The following is a 19,728-nucleotide window of genomic DNA, read 5'->3' as shown; positions in this document are numbered from 1 at the left end:
TTGATGAAACATTTTAAATATTAAGAGTACATACAAAATAGTGGGAAAGTAGAAGGTCAATTAAATATAGAATAGAAATTATCAAGAAGATACTATAATTAATCTCAATAAATAAAACAGTTTACTGCCTGATATTAAAAAGATATTAATATGAGGATGTGCAAAATAGACAAACTAATAAGGCTTTATTTAAACATTAAAGAATACTTTCGGTTAAGGTCTTCTTTTAAATAAGAAAAAAGCTTTGGGGGTATCTACAGATAAATATTAAGCCTGACAAAGTACTTAACGTCTAATATATTGCATGGTTTGTTTTGGAAATTGACAATCAACTTTCCTGCAATGTTAACTGTTTTGAAGCACTTATTTGAACTGATATTATACATATGTATTATACTCTTATAAGATGTATGTAGATAGAATAAGAAATGTGCAGAATGACAGTTTAATGGTGGAGGTATACACACATATTGATAGATGTCTTGTAATGTGCTGTTGAGGAACCTGTGACCCAAGTTTTTCATTCATTGCATAACTACACCGTAGTTGTGTATATGATATGTCAATAAACCTTAGAAAATCTTGAAATCTTGAAAGGGATGTGCAAAATAGCAACACGTTCTCACTCCAACCACATTAGTTACATGTTGACGGTCGGTCAGGGCCCCTCCCCGTCACTCTATTATGCACAGGGTACCCCTTGAGGAACACACTCTCACTCCATAATCGTCCAGGAGCGACGTTTGGTCAGGGTCCCGTGGCGTGCAGTTGGGACGCTCCTAGGCTCCTTCAGCTTCATAAAGGGACGCAAATAGCTTTCAACTGATTGCAATGTATTCCCATCTGCGGCGGGATTTGACGCTCATGGAAGCACGGCATTCGTTTGTGTCGGCTGCCCTTAAAGGCAATGTGAGCGTCCATTCTCATTGGATAACGGAGAATTGTACACGCGGAAGTAAGTATTCCCCTTACTGTCGATTGATTTGACAGTGATATCTGCACTACTCATCGACTAAAAAACACCAGATTATCCTTGTTAGTTACACAACATTGATTGGTAATTCAAAGCCAATTAAAAGTAAAATTAATATTTCTTTAAACTTTTTGGGGTTAAATCTTTCAATCGACTTCAGTCCTGATCAAAAATATCAAATATCAAATTATTTTCAGGATTATAATCCTTGAACTGCCAGTTTGAAAACATGAATTTGCGTTTCTATGAAAAACATGCACAAAAAGGGAGTTATTTTCCATATAATAAATGTTGGGGGGGTCAGCTTTTTTTTTTTATAACAGTCTTGGATATATCAAGGATTGGCAACAACATTTATTTTTTTTGCATTATTGTGATAGTCCTCAAGCTCTGTGATTGGAGAGTGTGCTCCGAGGGAGTGTCGAACAGCAATTGAAATGGGATGGAACCACGGCAGACTGTCCAAAACTGGATTTGAACGGGTCCACCCTGTCCCCCCCTCCCCCACTCCGTACCCAGAACTACACATGCTGGCTATTGTGTTTCGCAACATGTTCTCTATCTATGTCACGTCTCTACTGGGAGTTGTAGTTTTAAAAGACGTTTTCATATTTCCCATAATAAGAAGTTGCCAGTATTAAACTGTGTACATCCCAGGAGGTTTAGGGGATAGGAAACACTCACATTTAAAATATATAATTAATAAATGGGTGAAAATTGCTTGTGCCCATAATGGGCAGCATTAATATATACCCAAATGCCAGCTAAGGTCAGAAGAGCTTTATTTAACAGCTGGTCTTATGTCTGTGACCCCTCCTGTTGTTCATTGATAAGCCTGAAACATGCACTTGTCAAGGTTCAGAGGCACATTTTGTAAATATGGCAGTAGCATCGATCATCTTAAGATAAGGTATACTTTATTGATCCCAAGTTGGAAACATTTGCGTTACATCAGCATGTGTAACAGTTGTAAATATGCAGTGGTGTTTATTTGTAAATCATTTAGTATAATCACACAAATCCTGTGTTTTATATTTAATAATTCTGTGTTCTTTATTTATTGATTGTTCAATACCTGACAAGGCCGGAGATGAAAAACCTGGGTCACAGGTTCCTCAACAGTGCATTACAAGACATCTATCAATATGTGTGAATACCTCCACCATTAAACTGTCATATTCTGCACATTTCTTATACTATCTACATACATCTTATATAAGAGTATAATACGTATGTATAATATCAGTTAAAGTAAGTGCTTACACATATAGTAGTTAGCATTGCAGGAAAGCAATATATTAGTACTTTGTCAGGCTTAATATGTATAGGCTACCCCCAAAGCTTTGTTCTTATTCAAAATAAGACCTTAACCTAAAGGATTCTTTAATGTTTACATAAAGCCTTATTAGCTTGTCTGTGATGTGTTTACTTAAACCAGCGATGGGGTGTATTCATTGATGTGTTATATCAGTCTATCCTGTCATTTGTTTTATTTTCATGATTGATCAAAGTATGATCAAAGGGAGGGAATGTAGTTTCAAACTTTATATGTAGTGCAAACTTTATATTATATTGACTCGGCGCGTCACAACTGCACGCCAAAGGACCCTGACCAACCGTCGCTATCGGACTATCAGGGAGTCAGACTGTGTTGTAAAATGCTAACTCACTTCCGGGTTTTAGGACTCATTCCTGCACCACTCTATAAGGACTGTGCTTAACACAAGCTCACAGTAAAACTATGACAGCTCCACCCGCACATGTACGGAATCAGACATTACGAAGGCAGGTGCTCTGGAGCTGGCAGAGTGAAGTCTTTCTGATGTCTGGTCTGTATGATTGGCACATTTGCTTTCTCAACATACATATACAGCTCTCTCCGCTATCTCAAACTCCTGTGTTACTTCAGGAAACCGGCGCAGGATTTGGCAAAATGCCTTTCCTCTGTTTACACCTCACTGAAAGATTGGGGTGCAGAATTTACTTAGGTGCGCAGTTGTAGCGAGGTAGCGATGGTTCTCACTGATGTCCAGTGCTCTCCAGTCTAGCTTGTGCAGATTTCTGTTTTTCTGTGCTTTTTAACTGCCATGCAATTCATGGAACAATCAGTGTCAACAAATTACATAAAGTGAAGTGAAGTGATTCATTTGTGATCATTAGTAATGTACCCAGAACAAAAATATTAACAGCGCAACATTTTGTTGCTTCCTTAATGAATGTTTTAATACCAGTATTAACCAATAAGCGTATGCACTGATTAACAAGACTATGCATTTTAAAGTGTTGAACCCTCTTACTGCTCTGCAGACGGTCAGCCAGCTCCTCCTCCTTCATGCTCCTCAGGAAGTGCAGTGAGAGGTTCAGAAATGCCTCTCTGCTGCTCCTCCTCTGCTCTTCGTCCTCATCGTCCAGCACCTCCTCATCCTCCCCCTGACTCTCTAAGCATTCTGGGTAATCTGAAGTCAGGACTGTCTGGATCTTCTTCAGCTCGTTCTTCACAAAAGTGACGATGTGGTCCTCCAGCAGCTGGAACAGAATAAATGGCTTATATGGTTGAGCTGTGAACAGTGTGTGTGTGTGTGTGTGTGTGTGTGTGTGTGTGTGTGTGTGTGTGTGTGTGTGTGTGTGTGTGTGTGTGTGTGTGTGTGTGTGTGTGTGTGTGGGGGTGTGTGTGGGGGTGTGTGTGTGTGTGTGTGTGTGTGTGTGTGTGTGTGTGTGTGTGTGTGTGTGTGTGTGTGTGTGTGTGTGTGTGTGTGTGTGTGTGTGTGTTAGCGTACTAATGTTATAAATGTGCCAGTTGTTCCTTGTGTCTCTAACTGGAGGGAGTTACAGATCATGTGTTCAGACTGCAGCATAGAGACGGCCCTCTCTCAAATCAGATACTTCCTTAAGTACACTACCGTATTGTACACTTAGAACACACCCATTGGGGAGCATCCCTCTCCAACCTCTCTCTACCTGCTCCCTCCTCCTGCCACCCTGGATGGGCGGAGCTAGCTAATCTATAAAGACAGCCAGCTCACCTGTGGCAAACCCTCTCCCCCCATGAACACAGAAGCTGGCCTCATGCAGCTCCTGAGAACCAATTGTTTGTCTGAGTAAATAATCAGTAAGTTTTCCTTTGTATTGTCTTTTCATAGCAGCTTGAGTAGCCTAGTTTATCTCCATATTTTCTGTACCGTTTACACTGCATTTGGTTTATTTATTTCCACATTACAAGTAATTATGTAAAAAGATAACTGCTTTGCTGGATTATAATTTGAAGTATGAATATATAGAACACAGGATAGAATTTAAAATTCTTCTTCTTGCCTACAAAGCCCTTAATGGGCAGGCGCCATCTTACCTTAAAGAACTCATTATACCCTATTGTCTTACTAGGGCATTGCGTTCCAAGAATGCAGGGTTGTTGGTTGTTCCTAGAGTCTCTAAAAGTACAATGGGAGCCAGAGCCTTTTCTTATCAAGCTCCACTTTTGTGGAATCAGCTTCCAGTTTGTGTTCGGACGGCAGACACCCTATCCGTTTTTAAGAGTGCGCTTAAGACCTTCCTTTTTGATAAAGCTTATAGTTAGGGCTGATTAGATTCAGCCCCTAGTTTTGCTGATATAGGCTTAGTTTGTCGGGGGACATCTTACTTCTTCCTTCTCTCTGTCTGTACCTGTGTACTCTCATGTTCCCATTAACCCAGCTTCCCCAAATGTCTTTCTTTTTGGTGTCTATATACGCCGGGATCCGGAGTCATGGATGATCCTGTGGTCCTGGATCATAAGTCCTGGATGGATATACTCATGGATTCATCTTCCTATTATACACACATGCATTTCCAAACATTTGGTCTACCTATGTTGCAAATGTATTATCTTTTCAATTTACACACGGCATCTATTGCACGTCTGTCCGTCCTGGGAGAGGGACCCCTCCTCTGTTGCTCTCCCTGAGGTTTCTCCCATGTTCCCCTTTAAACTGTGGGTTTTCTCCGGAAGTTTTTACTTGTACGATGTGAGGGTCTAAGGACAGAGGGTCTGAGGACAGAGGGTCTAAGGACAGAAGGTATCGTATTGTCATAATGATATTCTGTACAAACTGTGAAGTCCACTGAGACAAATGTAACATTTGTGATATTGGGCTATATAAATAAACATTGATTGATTGATTGAATATTATGTTTGAACTAAGATGTGTTGGACTTTCCTACCAGCTCCACCAGACCACAATTAAGACCAACAAGAATCAACAAATTACGATTAAAAACAATGATCTGGAATTCCTGCCTCCATGTGCTCATCTTTAAATCCACTGCGTTGACCGTTTAATCCTTGAACCAACCACCCTCACCCCCCTCCATATTCTTCACACATCGCACACGGCTGCTGTGCCCTCAAAGGACTGCAAGCTGTTGCTAGCTACCAACGCTCTCGGGTGATTTACCAAATCATTAAAGGCTGCTCTACTAACCCAATATGTTGAGTGATATGTTTATCTAAAAGTAAAAAAAAGAAACATGAAACTTCCGTTTTGTATTGAGTGGCATTGGGAGGCACGTATACACTTAAAACGTAAATTGTAAATACAAAAGATGCATATTAAGACCGTATTGATGACAATTCAGTAGTGAGTTTGTGGCTGTTGTCGTCAGCAGGAGTAGCTGTGTATCCACTCACCATAAATATGGAGTCCAGGTCAGTTTGATGCTGCTGGGCAGACTGACCACCAGGACCCTCTGATCTCTGCTGATGAACTCTGTGGAGCGAAGAGGAGGATTTAAAAACAAATACAGAAACTAAGAGTTATGTGCTGTGTTTGAAGATCCTCCTTCAAACTGGACATACAGAGAGACATAAATGAAAAGCAGACGGGGGACAGGAAGTAGCTTTGATAAACAAACCGGAGGACTAAAGTCAGTAGGCTGATCCGAACAGGACACTTTTGAATGTGGTGATTGTGTCAGACTGTCAGAAGTGTAATACATCTTCAGTGACTGACATCAGTTTGAAGCTCTGCTGTGTTCTCCTTGTGGTTCAGTTCTTTGCTTCAAGAACTCCTTTACAATGTGCAGCAAATAAAATTCAGGTGAGAATGATGTAGAAATAATAAAGTTTTAAAAGCGAACAACAAAAATAACTTTAATTCATACCCTGGACTATCACTCTGCTCTCCATCTCCAAACGTTAGAGGGTGAGGCATAGACCGGTCACTCCTCATGGACACACAGCTGGGTCCAGGAGAGTCTGGTCTCTCATGGTGGATCCTGATAGAAACACAATCACTGATGAATGTTCAGAAGATAAAACGTTGTTGATAATTAGGTTGAATTTCAAGCGTTTTAATCGAGAAAAAGAAAAATGACTTTTGCTTTAAATTCTTACCTTGGACTATCATCATGCTCTCCATCTTTAAACCCAATACTTCGAGGCATAGACCGGTCACTCTTCATGGACACACAGCTTGATCCAGATTCAGGAGAGTCTGGTCTCTCATGTTCGAACCTGAAACAAATTGATACATGTGTTGAAGTTGTAACAGCTAACAACCCTGTCTCCTAAAAATTACGTTCCCACAGGACTAAACTGCATTCTCAATTACGTTTAGCAAGAAACTTATTTTCTCCCACGTTACGTTTGTTATGAACGTATCTCAAATACGTTTATTTTCTACATATCTTTGCCACTTATTGTCTTGCTTATAATAATGATAATAGTCATTTATAAATCATTTTAGAGCACACATTTGAAATTGAGAATCGGGCTCGATATATGGTTAAATTAAAATCAGTAGGCGAGGCTGTAATTTCTCCAGCTGGTACTCTCATGAGCGAGGCAGAAAATAATAGTTGTATCATGCCAAAAAGCTGCTGTGTCGTTTATTGCACCTCAAACATTAAAACAAATCCAGAGTTACGTGTTTCTGAACTTCCTCTAAGAAGAAAGGACAGTAACAGAAGATCTCTGTGGCTTCTTCTTCTTCTTCTTCTTCTTCTTCTTCTCTTTTTTAATGGCGGGTCGCAAACAGCTTTTGGTTGCATACCGCCACCTACTGTACACGAGTGTGTATCATCATGTCAGTCCTCTAATAAACCAGCATTCTGTGGCTTCAGGCTTGATCGCCGCTCAAATGACAGCGTTGGTTTCCCCGAAAGTGGGCGGGGTCGTAAAGTGACATAGATTTTACTCTCATATATTATTCAAAACCATTCTATTTATTCTAACGTAAATTACATGCCAGTGTTTTATCTTTTTATTTATTTGTTTTTATTTTAAATCGTACAATGTCGGACTTTTTTTGCCGAAATGGGGCTTACAGCCTCAAAATACTGAAATCTGTATTTTTTTTAATCTTTTCCTTCTAATTTATTATTCTTTTCTAAATAACACACTGTTATTTACTCAACATAAAACACAATTACCCTTGTTTTTATTTATTCGTTTAATTCTATAATCTTGGGCTTTTTAGCCTTAAATAAAGTCACCGGAAACAGACGGGACATTTCGATATTTAGGATGGCCGAAGACACTACACTACCCATAATCCCCAGCTATCGTTTGGGACTACAGTCCCGTTGACAAACCCCGTGATGTTGGAGTGGCAGTGCGCCAAGGTTACGCCGAGCGTCAAGCTCTTTGAAATGGAACGAAACCACGGCAGACTATTCAAAACTGGACTCGAACGCCCCCCGAGAACTATACACGCTGGCTATTGTGTTTCGCACGTGGCTCGTTTCTACTGGGAATTGTAGTTTTAAAATACGTTTTTCCCAAAATTAGAAGTTGACAGTATTAAACTGTGTACAGCCCTGGAGGTTTAGGCGATAGGAAACAAATTGGTGTGTACACATTTAAAACATGTAATCACTAAATGGGTGAAAATCACTTGTATCCATAATGCGCAGCATTAATATATACCCACATGACAGCTCATTGTTACTTTGTAATTCTACTACACTACAATTCAGAGGTTAACCTGGTATTTTTACTCCACTACATTTATTTTAGTTACTTTGCAGATTCTGATTAATGATGTGAAATGTAAACAACCCTTAAATCAGACTTTAGTTACACCTGAGTAACATTCAGGGAAGGTGATTTTCAAGTGCCAACAATCAGGAGAGATATTTGATAGTTGGTGCTTGAGAAGACTAAACATTTATCTGCAGATCTCTATTAAGTATATTCATTACTCGTTATTCTCTACTAATAGTTAATTAAAGACTGTATAATGGCTATTTTGCACGGTGTAGTTATGCAATGAATGAAAAACTTGGGTCACATATCAATATGTGTGAATACCTCCACCATTAAACTGTCATATTCTGCACATTTCTTATACTATCTTCATAAGAGTATAATTAATGTGTATAATATCAGTTAAAATAAGTGCTTCATAGTTAACATTGCAGGAAAGCAATATATTAGACGTTAAGTACTTTGTCAGGCTTAATATTTATCTGTAGATACCCCCAAAGCTTTTTTCTTATTTGAAAGAAGACCTTAACCTAAAGTATTCTTTAATGTTTAAATAAAGGTTAATTAGTTTGTCTGTTTTGCACATCCTCATATTAATATCTTTGTACATCCTGCACTAAACTGTTTTACTGTAGAGATCACTTACAGTATCTTCTTGATTTTTTATATTCTATACTTCTATCACAGACCTTCTACTTTCCCCCTATGAAAGTATGTACTCTTAATATTTTTTTCATCAAATAACATTATTCAACAAAAATAACATTATTCAACAACAATAATTCAATAACGTGCTTTAACCACTAGGCGGTGCACACAAGGTACACACAGCATACTAATAATAACTTTGTATTATTAGTGTAGGACACTTATGTATATGTATAACATCTGAAGATATTTAGTTTTATTCATTTTTTTACATAATTGTACAGCATGTTGCTATACTATTTCTCATGTTTTACTTACTACACATTAATATCTGATTTGTAAAACATCACAGACAGAAAAGTATATCCATCATTTAATGGTAAGCTATTGAAATTGTGATTCCATAGGTGTGTCTCCCATCACCCAAAACCCCTGACTATTCTCTCAAATCAGTATTTACATTCTTATATTCAAAGAAAATCAGTAATATCTTTAAAAACTACAAGTCCTTTTCTATCAGCTGCGCACCGTTATGGTGTAAATACAGCCTATCTACCAACAGTGGCGTTTTCTCCCGGAGGCCAAGGGAAGCCAGGCTTCCCCTGTTTTTTCGGATTGTAGTTATAATTTTAATAAATAAATAAAAACACTTCGTTTAGTTTCGGAAATTCTTTGTTGTGTGTTGCTGCTGGCCCGTCTCTCCCCCATTCTCATTGAGTATTTTACAAAGAGTGAAACAGCGCCACTCTAGATGTTATGGTGAAACAGTAGATTGCACTCTCTGTTGCGAGAGGAGGCCAGCCGAAATTTGCTTCCCTTGGTGAAAAAAAATGGAGGGATTGACCAATCAGATGAGGCCCACGTCATGGCCCTGCCAACCTGTGATTGGTCAGGGCCATGCCAAGGGAAGCCAGCGCCTCACAATCCAATCAAATCGCATCAACTTCAGCTCGTACTGTAAGTCATCACCGCCCTTAGAAAGTAGCAAGCAACTGAAGCAAGTGCAATTATGGAGGGTGGAGATTTGGAGTATTTCATCAAAAACTATTTTACTAAACTTCCGCCACAGCAGCAAATACAAATTAAATCTGATGACAGGCCAATGCCCAAACTGGAGTTGTGTACAGAGAGGAAAAAATGAGCGAATCGGACGTAAAACTTTAAATAACAAACAGCGGATTTCTAACGTTTGACATTTCATGTGGCCGGACTGGGTCAGTTTCAAGGGCTGAATTTGAGTCCCAGTCCGCCCCTGCATATAAGCAGGAGTGGCTAAATGTTTGTAAGCAGGAGAGCTAGATCCTATAGGTAGTGGGAGCCTGTAAAAAATTTGACTGTGTTCGTCCGTGTACAGAGGCAATCCATCCTAGGTAAGGTAAACACTGCTGATTATGATGAATATCATAATTCAATTCCAATCAACAAACGTTAAATCCACTTTAAATGTTACCTTGGATCATCATACTGAATCATAAAACCAACAGGTTGAGGCTCAGACTCCATGGAGAGTCAGTGTCTGACATCAGTTTGAAGCTCTGCTGTGTTCTCCTTGTGGTTCATTTCTTTGCTTCAATAATTCCTTTACAATTTGCAGCAAATAAAATGCAGCTGAGAATGATGTAGAAATTATAAAGTTTTAAAAGCGAACAACAAAAATAACTTGAATTCATACCTTGGTCCATCGCTCTGCTCTCCATCTTTAAACGTTATAGGGTGAGGAATAGACCGGTCACTCTTCATGGACACACAGCTGGGTTCAGGAGAGACTGGTCTCAGATGGGGGATCCTGAGAGAAACACAATCACTGATGAATGTTCAGAAGATAAAACTTTGTTAATAATTAGGTTGAATTTCAAGCGAGAAAAAGAAAAATGACTTTTGCTTTAATTCTTACCTTCGACTATCATCATGCTCTCCATCTTCCATCTGCTCAGACAGGTCATTCTCCATGAACACACAGCTGGGTCCAAGTCCGGGAGAGTATGGTCTCTCATGTTGGAACCTGATAGAATCCAAAACAGACCCTGGATGTGTTTGAGTTACACGGCTTAAGTAACCCTAACAAACGCGATCTCGCTAAGCGGTCCTACGAAGCTGGTCATCAACTCAGTAAATCAACCAGGGTTTCTCTGTCCGGCTGAGAGCGCGCTCACGTGAAAGCGACAGGGTTAGCGTGCTGACAGCGCAGCGTCATACTTCATGAATGAAAAGTAAATAGCAAATCCTGCTTCGTAGTACAGGCCACTGGTGCCGCAGAGATTTCATAAAGTGAAGGAGGTTTTCCTTCTATAAAACAGCTGTGGGCAGCAGATACTGTGAGAGTCACGGACATGAATTCATAGATCAAAGCAGACTGGTTTACAGACTCCTCTATTTTGCGAATCCGGTGCTTGAACAAATAGCTCTAAACCCCTGGCCAAAGATGTCCCTAAATGAAGTCAGAGTTTGAAATATATCTCAAATAATTAATGCACTGCCATTTCTCCACATAAACATAACAGTCTGCAATGAAACGGTTGTCTCCTCTGTGCTCCACTTCCTACTTGGCGCACCGGTTACTTTCTCGTGCGAACGAGAAACTAGTAATTTGTGCGAACGAGAAAGTATATCGTGCGCACAAGATACTTTTTTTCTCTCTCCATTAACCTTTAGGGGCTCCGTAAAAATGAATTACTAATAATCTTCTTTTACTAAAAATCTGTCCTTTTATTGAATGTGTTACTTGAATTTGCAAGTAATTGTGTATCTTCATTTTGAAAAAGTACATTTAAATCATAGCACCAAGTAAACGTTAACTAAAGTAATGTGTTGACCTACAACCTGTGAAAAGCTAGTAAAATGTACCTGGGCAATGGCAACCGTATGTTCAGTTTTGGCAACCAAAAGCTGATGCCTGGTTGCCAGCCTGGCAACCACTTTTAAAAGTTAGCTTTGAGCCCTGGAGATGTTTTTTATTTTAAAGAAAATTCAGATTGAACATGGTAAAAAACTGTAAATGATAGTGTCCGTCCAAAAGATATGTTGTACTTATGAAAACTAACCTTGGATGATGGGTTAGTAGACTAAAAGCTTCAGGAATCCAAAGAACAACATATAGTAAGTACCCTGTATCAAGATTGATGCAAAAAAAGTGCTATTTGACCTTTTTAGACAGATTTAGCAAAAAAAACCTCTTCTGCGGTCATTTGGGTGGATTTTCCTTATCTCTAGCCCCCCTTCTTCGATTTGGACATGTGACATCTCTTCCTGACTGTTAGAGCCAATAGAATCGAAGGTAAATTGTCCCGCACACACTCATGTTAATAAAAAAAAGGTGGCGTCTTTGCGCATTCAATCTTGCTACAGAGCGTAGGAATGGCCTGCTCTGATATTTGAAAACGGAATTGCAGTTTTATTGCTTATAGATTAAGGTGACCAGATTTTCAAGATTAAAACCGGGGACATTTTGAGTTTTGCGGTCAATATATCATTAACATATCCAATTGTCTTCACTGTTAAGGAAAAAACGGGGACAATTCTGGTTCAATGTAATTCGAACATTTTAACTTTTGGATACAAACAGAAGGATGATAGCTCATATATGAGACTTCAAAAGTATTTTATTTTGAAACTCTAAATCAGATTGTCCTGATTTTCTCTGATTGACTAGATGGGGTGTCCTGCTATCACCCTGAAGTGAAACAAGTATTTGATTGACTTCGAATGACTCTTTGATTATGGACAGTTTCCAATAAATAATAATCAAAATATAGATGGACAATAGATCTAATTTGAGATTTTAAATAGCATACATTTTAAATTGAGCGTCAGAAAGTAATGTTATTTTAGGAGTGTTGTGAGATGGCGTCAACATCAATTGAAATTAGTCACCCAGTGGAAATGTCAGATAGTCTTCATAACTGTATACTTACATTTTACATTCACTCAGTTATAATGTGGTAGTTATACGTAGTTTGTTTTAAATTATTATTGATCACATTATATAGTACATATTTCTTAATTTAAGCTCTGGTATATGAATATGTTTGGTGTGTTTTTTAGGTATATTTGTTATTGACCGAGTAAACACTTTTATTTTGAAGGCAGTTTTTACAATCCTCTACCATAATGCATAGGATATTCGCGCGCCGCAATACAACGTGCGGGCTGGCTTGACTGTGTTTTCCGAAGTCGGGGCCTGCTTGACCACAGTCTGTGTTTACCCAGTGTTTCCTGACATGAAACGTTTTATTTCACCTTGCTGTTTTTAACGTATATTAAAAAACGGGGACATTTCCGGGGACAGTTTCAACCGGGGACAGGCCAATACAAACGGGTACTGTCCCCGGAAAACGAGGACGTCTGGTCAGCCTAGATATGAGGCATGGCTAGCATTGGTGATCTGTTTGGTATTTTGAGCAAAATACTTCATAGACATGTTTTTTATATATTTTTATATATGTGAGACCTATCCTATTGCCTAAGAATAGCATGATGGGTCCACTTTAAACGGCTGTATGATGTTTTACAAATGGGAGCAGACCTTGTCCAGGTTCAACTTAATGGTATGACCAACAAAATGGGTTGACAGTTAGCCTACCAATGTTTGTCCATTATATTATTGTTTATTGTAAAATGTTAGCCTCAAACAGCATTTAAAATATCAAAACTGAAGAAAATGAATTGAAGAAAACTGGAATGATGTTATGAGTTCATCTTGCTACTAGTACAGATGTAGCATCTCATTTCAGACTCCAGCTTACAGCTTCCTGCCTACGACCTGCCAAAGACCAGTATCGAGGAATGTTAAGCCCTCCCACTATTTTCCAAGAGGGCGTTGCCAGATTTTCAATTTCAGGTTTTAACCAGGAGATGGCGCTTCATTCACAAATACAGAAAGACAAGCTTCATGGGCTTTCAGTTGTGTTTTGAAGAGCATTTGAACACATCAATATTTTAGATCAACTAAAGTATATCTAATCTTGTAATTCAATAATATATAGTCTTTATGTATTAAATAATCATAATAATAATGTAAATGTTTACATTACACTTCTTTATTTGTTATGCTCATACTTTTACCTTTACAATCGTTTGCTTTAATATGCAGTATATTTTTTGTATATTTTTGTGTTTGCTTCCTCCTGCTCCCTTTCGGACACATATTGTATGATTTATTATTATTATTAATATGAAGATATTATTAAGATAAGATAAGATAAGATGTTACTTTATTGATTGAACATTTTAGTTTAGAATGTGCTGTCTAGTGCTGCGTACCGGTACGCCAAACCGGTACTGGACTTGTAAAAAGTTTTGGTTCAAGTCCGGTTAAAACCGGAACGTCGGGAACCGGTACTTGGACTCGCAAAAAAACTAGCACTTACGAATATTCTCCTTTTTGTTCTAAACCATCTGAAACCTTCCATAGTTCGAGAAATTTGCACTGAGAAAAGACGAAAAACATTGTGTCTGCTTCTGATATGGCGAACTCACGAAGTCTCGCAAAATATCGCAACTGCTCGCGAGATCTGTGTGACGTCAAGGGAAGCTAGCGATGTGATTGGCTTAGACATAGTGGACAGCGTGGTCGAGTAGTAGTCACTACAGTGTATACTGTGTATAATAGATGTGTAACAGTGTAATGCGTATAGTCTACTCTACACTCTACCTTTCAGCAAAGTTTTGAGGATTTAGGCTCAGTCAGCTCAGGGACCGTTTGGTTACTTTACTTTGCTAAATGAAATAAATGTTTGAACTTTGTAGTAGTTCACTGTAGTTTCTATCATAAGTTGTTTGTAGACTAAGTGGCAAAAAGTGTTTTTTTTACATTTGTACTATGTAGAGAAATGTAGACGGAAGTTGGAAGGGAGCACAATAAACCTGACGAGTTTGAATTTGAGTTGATTTTGAGTTTATTTTCAATTGACAATTAGCTCACAATAAGTTCACTTTAGTTACTCACACAACTTGACACAAGCCATGGGTTCAGGTCCGGACTTATAAGTCCGGACCTGAACCTGAACCTCTGGACTTGAGTCCGGACTTAGTGCACTAGTGCTGTCCCACGGTAATTCAGAAGGCTCACAGGTCACATTCCGACCATTATTTAAAACAATAGGTGCTTTCACACCGTCTACAGTTTGATTTGTATAGAGGGAGCTATGTGGCTGAATGGCCAGATTAGGTGATTTGCAATTTGCAATTTGTGTGATGTGTGTTGTGTGAGTGCAATGTAACTTTTTTTCAAGAAAATATTAAAGTCTCCCAGTCCGTGACTTTTCCTGAAAGTGTGTTATGTAGCACCCTATGTTGTTAAAAATTGCATTCTAATAGCGGGATTTGACGGTTTTAGGTAGGCCTATACAAAAACCTATGGCGGTTCTAGTGTTAAGGTAATTAGGTACAGTAGAAGCCCTTTTTTATCAGTAACGAATTTAGCAGTTGAACAGTCAACTAACTGAGGGTCACTTGCAATGACAGTGTTGTGTCTAATTGTAAGCTTGTCACTCAAAGTAACTTACAGTTAATTTAGCTGCTGGAGAAGAAAGATCAGGGGGGAGGGGGGGAGAGAGCTGTGGTTGATGGGCCATTAGTTGTGTAAATACACAGCTGAGAGCTGCCGTTTCATTCAGACTGTTTAAAAAACTGTAACAACGGACTATTTTTCTTAGCGGATGCATGTCAATTTAAATCAATACATACAACTATTTTTTAAATCAATACAACTATTTTTTAAATCAATAAAAATATTTTCTAAATCCATAAAAGCATTTCAATTAATATTGAATTAATATATTCATGTCGTTACTTTGTTGAGAATGTGGCCATGTAATAAGCGGGATAATTTGCAGCGACTTGTTCTTTATGGGGAAAATAACACCCACACATGCAGATGCAGATCAAGATCCCTCCGCTACACTTTGGGATCCTGATCTGCCGACGAGGCTCCATTAAAATATAAATATTTTTAGTGAATTACTGATTTTAGGCATGTTAATAACGTTGTAATGAAGTTGAATACAGTATATTCATATGTGTCAGTGATTTAATGTCAATTCGGCGAACATAAACATAAATGATCGTGGTGAAGATGATGATTCAATTAGGATTACAAATCGAGAGCCGGGCTGCATTTCCTCCTGTTCGTTTTTTTCGACTACACAACATTATTTTGTTAAATAACAACATGGTGATGTTTTGTAAATGATTACATGTCTCTTATTTAGCACAGAGTATGATATCCGTGACATATGGATCTTAACAAAGTTCCGCTGTACATCCAGCGTACTGTATCTGACTTTATTTCACATGAGCTCCAGTGTGGAACCCCACTGCACCCCCTGGTGGATCAATGATCCATAGCAGCTGGCTTCATTATAATTACATTTATTTATCCCGGGGGAGGTCTCAAGTTAAGCTGGAGGTTTTCCCTTGAGCGAGGGCAGATCACTTACCAATCACGGCCTTCGCGTTTCAAACTATCTGAAATGAATCGCTACATCTGTATGCTAGCTTGACAGGACTGAACAGAGAGAAAGACAATAAAACAGAGGAAGCTTCAAATATTAGCTTATTAGTGATGTTGCAGTGTCCAGCTTTCCCTGCCATATCATATATTTGAAGATAGTTTTGAGACAGGAGCCATTGGTACAAATTGAACCATTAGCATGCTAAATTGCGAGCAAACTGTTAGTTTGAAAGCAAGCTAGGATATTAACCTATGGATTAACTACAGCATCGTTTTTATCGTTTTAATGCCATTGAAGACCAGTTTTGACCAGACAAAACCAAGGTAAGCCATGTTAGCGTTATAGGCTACCTAGCGCCACATGTTTTGATGTACGTTTTTGTTGATAACGTCGCGAGTTTGTATCTTTCAGTGTTGAGGTGCGCACCGTTAGATTCTGTGTCTTTACGATCACAAACGATGTGTTGGATGTGCAGCTAGGATAAGTAATAAGGGAGCTAGGAGTGATTTTCGGTGCAGTAATAGGTTAGCATTTTTCGCTCGGGGCTAATTCAGAGGCTCACTATTAGCATTGTGTGTTTTAAAAAAAAATAAAAAAGATCAGTTAAATTTGTTTTTTCCCGTTATATGGATATAAAATATTCATATTTTATTAAATATTAAGATTCCTTATAGTTGTTTCCTGCAAATGATGCAATTTCGGCCCCGGAACCGGGTCCGTGGGGCTTAAGAGGTTTTAAATGTTTTCATCAAATAAAATGTATTCAACAACAAAATGCAATAACGTGCTTTAACCACTAGGTGGTGCGGGTTAAAAAAAAGTGGTGTAGTTAATAAAACATAATAATTAGGGCCGGGACTTTAACGCGTTAATTAAGATGAATTAATTACAAAAAAATTAACGCATTTTAATCACGCTTATTTTTGCACCGCGGAAAGTTTCTCACTGGATGAGTTTCAGGGGTACCGATTATACTGGAGCACCAACTAACGTTCATGACTTCAGACAACAACAAATCACAGTGAACAATAGTCAAACATGAACGAAGAAGCTGATGAGACCGCTTTGGTTGGCCCAGTGAATGGGACATTTTGTTTTAAAAAACGGACGGATGGAAGCGTCGATAAGAGCACGGTTGTTTGCAAATTATGCAAAAAGGAATTCGCATATCACCGCAGCACATCAAGCCTCAAGTATCACCTCAATGCAAAACATATAGCAGCTAGCGTGGAAGCTAGCGTAGACCTGTAACAGTCAACTGCATGAGGAGTTGGAAAGGTAGTAAATAATATCTTTAAAAACTACAAAAAGATCCCTTTCTATCTGTGCACCGTTATGGTGTATGTATAACCTATCTATGAATTGGATCAAATATAAAAGTCAGCCGAATTAGTGTTGATACTGCAAGGAGACGTATTGTGTGAAAAGAAATGGAAGATGTTGTTTAATTGCTGATATATTTATGATCCACGTCACATATTCAGTTTTGGCGGCATTTCTTACAGTTTGTCAAAAGGTCTTCTGATCAGGGCTCTATAAATAAATATCTACGGCGGATATGTAATATGTAATGCAGCCGAACCGTGTATTACAATGCCGTTATGTGATGACTTCCAAAGAGCAAGAACACTCGGAATAAAGCATTATTTTATTTTAAAAAAAATTGTTTTTCCGATTTCATATCGCATAAACACCATATCCCGACATGCATTGCGGCTAAAACAATCGATATTTTAGCCTATCAAAACCTCTGAAAAAAGAAAGGTGTCTCTCAGAATCGAAGGAAAAAAACCAATGGGAAAAACACAAAAGCATTGCACACAATTTAAACCAATAAATGTCGTATAATTAACAAGGATAAACTGATGTGTTTTAGTTGATGAGTACTGCAGATATCACTGTTAAATCATTTGATCATTGGTTTTATTATGAAAACGTTGAGACCGGAAATACTGTTTTCAACCCGTAACTTTACATGGAGGCTGCCGCATACCTCAAATCATCTTCGTAATATCTATCAAACAATAGATCCTACATATCGACCGGACGTGGATTCTAAAAGTACAATATACACTTCTCGCTAGAAATCTAATCAAAAAGCGTTTTAATGGCCAAACTATCCTACAATTTAGGATTTTACAGAGAGGGTTATTTCTGAATAAACGACCATCTGTAATGTTTGCATTCAACGGGAGCACTAGAGGGCAAACACTTTAAAACGTAATCATAGGACGTATTAAGCGCTTGAACAAACAACATATTTGGTCGTAATAAGGGCCTGAACAATCGGCCCATTTGGTCGTATGAGTTGGAGGACTTGTTGGTATGTTAACACTGATTTACATGTTTTGACAGAATGGAGGCATGCTTCACTATCTTATATAGAGTTTCTAAAGTATAAGGTTCTGTTTTTTATTTACAAAAAAATGTAAATATTGTTAGAAATCCTTGAGCTATTACGTTTTTGTTTGTTAATATTGGATTTTTTACTACAGGTTACTTTTTATGTGTGTAATACTCAAACAGCATTTAGCTAATTATACTTTTACTTAAGTAACATTTTCATTACCAGACTTTCACTTGTAATAGAGTATTCTTACAGGGTGGTATGAATATTTTTACTTAAGAAAAGGGCCGGATACTCCTTCGACCTCTGAGTGACAGTATATCAATGTGTTTATGGGCCTGCTTTGTTTAATTTAACGGGTGTATGTGCAGTATTTGTTAAAATAATTGTAAACTCAGTGACCATCAACTGGCGGCCCACGGGCGCCATCCGGCCCGCCAGACATTCTGATCCGGCCCACAGGGCGGGGGTGACTGTGGCATCTGCAGAGTGGTTAGTGCGTTCGCCCCCCACTCATTTTCTTTTTTACAATGTTTCGTGAGTAATGTGCAGTACCGGAGTCCAACAGAGAGGCAGCAGCTACGGGACAGTAGCCTGCGTACTGCGTAGCCTTCCCTGCCCTGAAGAAGAAGTGATCCTTTGTTAGCGTGAAGAGTCGTGCAGTAGCCCCACTACGAGGCTCCGGCTAGTTGACAGTACATGAGCGTGCTCCACTAGCACCCCCCCAACATAGTCCAACAGAGAGGCAGCAGCTGCGTACGCAGACCCGCTACGAGGCTCCGGGGAGTTGACGGCCCCCCCCCACCCCCCCCAAATTGCATTTGATGATACTTAATAATTATATTTAAATATTACCTACATTTTTATTAAATAAAAAATACAAATAGCAAGTAAAAACAACCTGAAAAGCCAAAGATTTTTTACTGGAGATTTGTAATAAGAAGCAAATGTAATTTTAAGTCAAATCTACTATGCAATAGTAATTCAAATGTACTTACAAAAACTGAGTGTGACAGTAAAGTTTGCTTAAGTGCCTTTAGTAACAAACACTTCTTAACTATAAGTAGAAGCTACTTGAAATATACGTTGTTACATTTACTTAGGTTACTTAGGAGTGAGTTTTCTTACCTCGATTTTCCTAAGTAAATCTTGCTCCCCGATTTTTTCAGTGTACTCAGTACTGTGGGTAATCCCCACAGGAGCAATTTGGGGTGAAGTGTCTTGCCCAGGGACACATCGACATGCTGACTGCAGTGGGGTTTGAACCTGTGCTCCCCTGACCCGAACACCAACGCACTAATCCACTGCACCACACGCCTCCCGTATTGATCCGAGTGGTGTCCATCAG

At 38.7% G+C, this 19,728-nt stretch overlaps 1 protein-coding gene across 1 annotated transcript in view; it reads right to left on the bottom strand.

The window, feature by feature from the left end:
* Nucleotides 1–19,728, bottom strand: part of LOC307029863 (NLR family CARD domain-containing protein 3-like) — a 65,822-nt gene that overhangs the window by 8,286 nt on the left and 37,808 nt on the right. The window contains exons 2-4 of the mRNA XM_079665952.1: nucleotides 6,342–6,461; nucleotides 5,637–5,715; nucleotides 3,271–3,499 (exon numbers count right to left, since the gene is read on the bottom strand). Of these exons, the coding sequence (XP_079522078.1) occupies nucleotides 3,271–3,499; nucleotides 5,637–5,715; nucleotides 6,342–6,409 (376 nt within the window). The 5' untranslated portion in view covers nucleotides 6,410–6,461. The remainder of the gene's footprint in view (nucleotides 1–3,270; nucleotides 3,500–5,636; nucleotides 5,716–6,341; nucleotides 6,462–19,728) is intronic.

Source organism: Notothenia rossii (assembly GCF_949606895.1).
Source record: "Notothenia rossii genome assembly, chromosome: 2".
Lineage (NCBI taxonomy): Eukaryota > Metazoa > Chordata > Actinopteri > Perciformes > Nototheniidae > Notothenia > Notothenia rossii.
This window is presented reverse-complemented; position numbering and strand designations above follow the sequence as displayed.